Source organism: Choloepus didactylus, chromosome 25, assembly GCF_015220235.1.
Source record: "Choloepus didactylus isolate mChoDid1 chromosome 25, mChoDid1.pri, whole genome shotgun sequence".
In the NCBI taxonomy this organism is placed as follows: domain Eukaryota; kingdom Metazoa; phylum Chordata; class Mammalia; order Pilosa; family Megalonychidae; genus Choloepus; species Choloepus didactylus.
In genome coordinates this window covers 9,126,202-9,133,115 of record NC_051331.1, presented here as the reverse complement: position 1 = coordinate 9,133,115, position 6,914 = coordinate 9,126,202, and the positions used below count along the sequence as shown (strand labels likewise).

Sequence of the window (6,914 nt, the reverse complement as noted above, 5' to 3'; positions counted from 1 at the left end):
TTATTTGCCATAAATAAAGTTTCTCAGACTCTCATTGTATTTGATGACATGGATATTTTTCAGGAGTGCTGGTCAGGCATTTTGTAAAATGTCCCTCAGTTTAGAATTTGTGTGATATTCTACCCGTGATAAGACTGGGATTGTGGGTTATAGATGAAAACCCCAGAGATAAAGTTCTATTTTCATTCTATCATTTATCCAGGGTATATTTTACCAGTGTGGCTTATTGCTGTTGATGTTGACTTGAACAACAATGCTTGCCAGGGCTCTCTACTATAAAGTTTCTCATCCCCTCAACTTTCCATATATCACCTTTGGAAAGAAGTCACTATGTGAGAGAGGAATATCTATGTAAATTATTGGAATGCTTCTGCATGGGCAATCTGGCATATTCAACAATTTATTTATATCAGTATGAACTCATGGCATTTATTTCATACTTTGGTTTGTCATGCAATAATACTTTTAATTTTTCTGTTCAATTTGCTCCAGTTTTCAGGATGTGCTCTCCTTCATCTGTGCCCTGTGTCTCTTTGATATACCCCAATATCTGAGGGCTTTATTTTAGCACCTACTTACTTTTTGGTACTACAAGACAATCTGAGGTCTTCTTGACTATTTCTTGCCCCAGTCCTGGAGACATCATTTCTCCAAGGAGACTTGTATTGGAGAATATTGTTAAAGACTAAGGTCTGTTTACTGTGCTCCTTGCTATTGGGACCTCTTAGCCTTCTCCACTGACAGAGCAAGGAAATACAGATGTATCTACTAAAATGTGCAGATACACATATCTATAAATATTTCTATGTGTAACCCTCTGTATATCTATTCACCTATACATGACTTCATGCCAATGTGCTTAACTGTAAACTATAACCACATAGAGTATTCTAGCTTCCTCTCCTTGCTATCTGTAAACCTCCCACTCCACAGTGAGAAACATATTCTCCCAATTGCTTAATTGCTTTACTCCAATATACATGTATAGATGAAAAAGAATTGGTAACCAAAACCCTGGTGATATACTATTTATCCACCAGTATACAGTAATTTTACTCAGTTTCTGTTGCCTTCATTTTCCAGTCTCCATTCATATCCAGAATTATTATTTCAGGACCTTTTCTTCTCATCCCCTAAGTGTGTTTAATCTTTTTGTAATACAGTTAGATTGTTGTGTCATATTTTGCTTTCCATCCTGAAATTCCCTTGATCTTCAACTGAAACTTTTATTTGCATATATTATGTTCAATCTTTGTGTTGTAGAAGTTAATGTGTTTTAACAAATACATGAAGTCATGTGTCTAGAATTGCAGTATTATACAGAATAGTTTCATCACCAAAAATTCACATTGCTTCAGCTATTCAATCCTCCTCCTTTCTAGCCATATAATTAAAATTATACCTCTGTAGCAGGTTTCATCAAGTTTCTTTCAGTTAGAAATAGTCATTTAAAATTCATGCTTGACTTCTGCTGTTGGAAGGAGCATTTCTATTTATCACTGGTTAATAGTACCTTGCATAGATATAGCAGACTGTGTTTATCCATTCACCTAATGTACGATATCTTGTTTGTTTTCAGATTTTGGAGCTCAGAAATAAAGCTTATACAAACATTCACATGTGGAGTTTTGCCTGGATTGGAATTTTCAATCAGCTGCATAACTAAGAGCAAACTTGCTGGATTGTATGGTAGGACTATGTACAGTTTTACAAGAAACTGCCAAAGTGTCTTCTGGCTGCACCATTTTATTTTCTCACTAGCAATGAATGAGTATCCATAATGCTCCACATCCTCACCAGTGAGTAGTATTGAAGTGTTTAGGTTTTTAGCAATTCTAAGAGGTGAGTGATCGTAAATCATTGTGATTTAATGTTGCAATTCCTTAGTGACAAATGTTATTTAACTTTTTTTTTGTTTTCTTATCTGAAAACTGTTTATCTTCTTTGGTTAAGATTCTGTTCATACCTTTTGTTCATTTTTTAATTGGGTATTTGCTTTCTTCTTGTTGGATATAAGAGTTCTTTATATATTTGAGTACAAATCACTTGTCTGATACGTGTTTTGCAACATTTTCTCCAAATCTGTGGATTTTCTTTTCATTCCATCAATGTCTTTGACATAGCAGAAGTTTTATATTTTAATAAAGTCAAATATATAAGTTTTCTTCTCTCATGGTTTGTGACCTGGCTTATATATCTAAAAGCTCATCGCCAAACCATGGGTCCATAGATTATTTTGTATGCTTTATTCTAGAAGTTTTATACTTTGCCTATTAGCTTTAAGTGAAGGATTCATTTTGAGTTAATTTTTGTGGACCATATAAAATGTGTTGCTAAATTCCTTTTTCATTTTGCCTGTGTGTATCCTATTTTTTTCAACAGAATTTTGAGAAAACCATACATTTTCCATTGACTTGCTCTTGCTCACATGTTGAAGATCAGTTGGCTGCTTTTGTGTGGTTCTATTTTTGAGTTCTCTAATGTTAGTTTATGTGTCTGTTTCACCAAAACAACATTGCTTGATTCTTATGTCTTAAGAGTTAGATTTGAAAAAAGCTAGTTTGAGTTCTGTAGCTAAGTTCTTTTTCATCAGTATTGTTTAGGAGATCTAGGACTTTAGAATTTCCATAAAAACGTGGAATCAGTTTGTCAGTATCCTCAAAAAACTTGCTGGCATTTAGAATGGGATTCAGTTGAAAGTATAGGTCGAGTGGGGAAGAAATGGCATCTTAATAATAGAGTCTTCCTGCCCACATAGATGAAATAATTTTATTTTTAACTTTTTCATTGTAAAAACTTGTGCACAACAAAAAATGCCTGATTTTAACCATTTTCAAGTGCACAATTTATTGCTATTAATTACAATCAAATTTTATGTTACCAGCACTAATATCTATCACCCAGCTTTTTCATCACATTGTAAATAGTGACTGTTCAAAATTCTTGTTAAATAAAATAAAGACTTAGAGCATTTGTAGTGGAAAGTATTGTCCTTGGAAAATGTTTACATTTATGGGAAAGTTTGGCCAGCCAGCAACAATATCAAAGAGAAGCAGGAGCATGTGTTTTCCCTGACATTTTCAGATAAAGGTCACTAGATCCATATATAATAAATAATAATTAATTAAATCATTCAATTAATGAAATTAAAAGACAAACAATAGCATATAGGTTAACTAGCTGATTTCTGCCGGAGGCTAAACTTGCATGACTTTGGTCTCTTATCCAGCAGTTTCATCAGCTATATGAAACCAGAAAATCAAACACAAGTTTTAGAATTTATTCTCCTTGGACTCTCAGGAGATACAAAAGTGCAGCCCCTAATATTTGGACTCTTCCTGATGATTTACCTTGTAACTGTCTTTGGGAATCTGCTCTTCATCCTGGCCATCATCTCTGACTCCCATCTCCACACTCCCATGTATTTCTTCCTCTCTAACCTGTCTTTAAATGATCTCTGTTTCACCTCCACTACTGTCCCAAAGATGCTGCTGAATATCCAGACAGAAAGCAAAACCATAACTTATGAAAGCTGCCTCAGCCAGATGTATTTCTTCATGCTTTTTGGAGGATTTGAAATCTTCCTCCTGACTGTGATGGCCTATGACCGTTTTGTAGCCATCTGTCACCCCCTGCACTACTCAGTCATCATGAACCCCAAGCTCTGTGGTCTCCTGCTGCTGGCATCCTGGGTATTGAGTGTTCTGGACTCTCTTTTAAATGACTTAATGGTTTCAAGATTGACTTTTTGTACAGAGTTGGAAATTCCCCACTTCTTCTGTGAACTTAATCATGTACTGCAACTTGCTTGTTCTGACACCTTCCTCAATGACCTAGTGATGTATTTTGCAACTGGACTTACAGGTATTATTCCTTTTACTGGGATCCTTTTCTCTTACTATAGGATTGTATCCTCCATTTTGCGAATGTCATCAGCTGAAGGCAGGTATAAAGCATTTTCCACTTGTGGGTCTCACCTTTCAGTAGTTTCCTCATTCTATGGTATTGGAATTGGAGTGTATCTTAGTTCTGTTACCCAAAACTCAAGGGAAAGTGCAATAGCTTCAGTGATGTATGCAGTGGTGACTCCATTGTTGAACCCCTTTATCTATAGCCTTAGAAACAAGGACATAAAGCATGCCTTAAAAAATCTCTTCAGCTGAGAAACAGTCTTGCAATAAAAGATACTTGGAAGTTTAGAAATTTAATCATCATTAACAGAGATTAAACACTGGGATACCTAATCTAGATACCTTTTTATCAGTTTATAGAAAGATAATCTGCTCTTTGCCTAATGTCTGGATTCTCTGTTCTACTTTTTACCCCTCAAAAAAAAAACCTAGTATCTTTTGTATTTTCTTTTATATCATCTGACCTGCCTGATTGCATTCTCTGGGTTCATTATTCAGACTGATTCTGCCTACTTGAGTTTTCTGCAGTAAATATTTAATACAGGTAGTTGGGACCTATAAAATTATAGGAATTGTTGGAGAGATGTAAGTGTGCCATGGTCCCTGACAGATGAAATCAACTGTTCTTGTGTTTTGTCCTTTGGGTGGAAATGATTTTTCATTTCAAAGACATGGTACCTGTTGTCAGGGTTTGTGTTAATCAGCTCCTGAAAAAGGGCACAAACTGAACTGGAGTCACCATCTGAGTAGGTGACTGTAATGCACGTTCCACCTCTGATATAATACTTTCTCCTGCACAGATACTGTGCCAGTTTGGATGTACTATGTCCCTAAAATGCCATTATCTCTGATGCAATCTTGTGGGGACAGACTTATTGGTTGGAACCTGTTGGTTCAGTGTTTCCATGTTGATGTGATTCAATCAACTGTGGGCGAGACCTTTCATTGGATTATTTCTATGGAGGTGTTGCCCACCCAATCAGTGTGGGTCTTTATGGGATCACTCAAGTACATAGAGAGTCACACAGGCCCTGACGCAGAGCAGCAAAGAGTGACATTTTAGAAAGCAGCAGTGAGTGACATTTTGAAGAGCAGTTGCAGCTAAGAGAGGACAAAATGCCCCAAAGGCAACGCATTGGAGAACGCCATTTTCAAACACAACCTGGGAGCAAGCAGATGCCATCCATGTACCTTCCCAGATAACAGAGGCTTTCTGGGTGCCAATGGCCTTTCTCCAGTGAAGGTACCCTTTGCTGATGCCTTACCTTAAACACTTCATGGCCTTAAGACTGTAACTTTGTAAGCAGACTAACCCCCTTCATAAAAGCCAATCCATTTTTGGTGTTTTGCATTCTAGCAGCATTAGCAAACTGGAACAGACCTTAGCAGAAATTACGTGAGGATGTAATAGGCATTACAGCCCCAGGTTCTTCACTTGGTGCTTGTGTCACTACCCTGTGATTTTTTGAATAATACAATGTTGCTCTTTAAAAATTATTTTCATAGGCAGAATCAATGTCAGGAAATTTCTCTTGGTATCTCCTACAATAATAGTCTTCACTTACAGATTCTAAAAGGTATCATGGGTAATTTTCCCATTGCCATCTTTGTCTTTTTCAACAATTAATCCCAGATTTTAGGAAATAGTATAAGGGGTTTTATAGCCCTACTGTGTTCTTCCTGAGGTAGAATAAGGCCAATGCATAGTTATCACATGTCCCCTGAACCAACTATTTGCTTGGCAAACCAGAGTGGCATTTTGGGATTAGATTTTGCTCTGGGCTAATGTACAGTTTTGAAACAAATGATCTGGTCATTTCATTATATTCAATTCACATTCTTTGGCAAAGGTCTGAATTCATCTTATTTTGCAATGATTTACACCACCAGATTAAGCTCTGTTTTGGAGTTGTACCTACATCAGTACTGTAGATTACAGAGAAAACAGATTTGCTTCTATCAGTATGGTAAATTTTCTTTTTTTATTGTGCCATGATCTGAAATTAAAAATCCTAAGATTGTCATTTTTGGAGTGAAACCTCTCCAGGGCAATTAAAAGACCCACCTCATTCCACATTCACTGACTTATGAATCTCAGCTATATATTTTGTCACATAATGCAGTCAGTTTGCTAAAACTTTCTCTAGGCACTTTCTTTAGGAATGACCAAAAAAACAATATATTGTGAATCATATTTAGTAATTCTATTCATACACAAGTGGTGTATATTTTTCCAGTGTACATTGTATCATTCTGTCATCACATCCAACAAGTTGATATATCATTTCCTATATTCCTATCCTGGAAGATCTGTGTTTCTGCAATCAGTTCTTTTATCCAATAGTCTCCCTGCATGGCTCACTTTCTTTAAACAGAAATATTTACTAAAAATATCTCATTAAGAAAATTGAAAAGAAATTTAGTAAGCATGTTCTCTCAACTTTGTTGAAAAATCTAGAGATACATCTTTCAAGTAATTTGAAGTAGAAAACACTGAAAAAAAAACACTGAAAAACAGACTATCCAAGAATGTGGATACTTCTGCTATCAAGGGAAACATTGTACAATCAAGAAGACAGCACTGAAATTTTTGGCTACACACACAATCTGCATTTTCTGCAATGTAGGTAGCACGAAGCCCTTTACATAAGTATTGGTTAAATAGGCACTGCACCTGCAGTTCACCATCCTCTGGAGTGCAGGAACACAAGCCAGAAGGAGCGAGAAGTGGCTGCCAAGAGCCGGTCCACCCTACCCACCTCACACCATATCATGCAGACTGGATGGTGGATGCCAAACTTCCTTATAGTCTGACTGCGTTTTAGGAGAGATGGCTATTGTATCTCTTTCAAAATTCCCTTAATCTTTTCCCTGTTTCATTTTATATACTTAACTAGTGTATAGGTTCTTAACACAGAAGTTTTGTAGAGCATATCGTAAGTGAGTGACAGAGACCATTACATCTTTGCCATATTATCCTAGATTTTTACTCCATTCACCATT

At 36.3% G+C, this 6,914-nt stretch overlaps 1 protein-coding gene across 1 annotated transcript; it reads left to right on the top strand.

Moving 5' to 3' along the window:
• Positions 1–3,242: 3,242 nt before the first annotated feature.
• On the top strand, positions 3,243–4,163 carry LOC119520548 (olfactory receptor 7A5-like). The gene has a single exon (XM_037818475.1). The coding sequence runs from the start codon at positions 3,246–3,248 to the stop codon at positions 4,161–4,163; it is 918 nt and encodes a 305-aa protein (XP_037674403.1). The 5' UTR covers positions 3,243–3,245.
• The last annotated feature ends 2,751 nt before the right edge of the window (positions 4,164–6,914 follow it).

Coding starts and splice junctions, on each gene's coding strand:
- LOC119520548 (XM_037818475.1), top strand. CDS start 3,246: ATGAAACCAGAAAATCAAACACAAGTTTTAGAATTTATTCTCCTTGGA.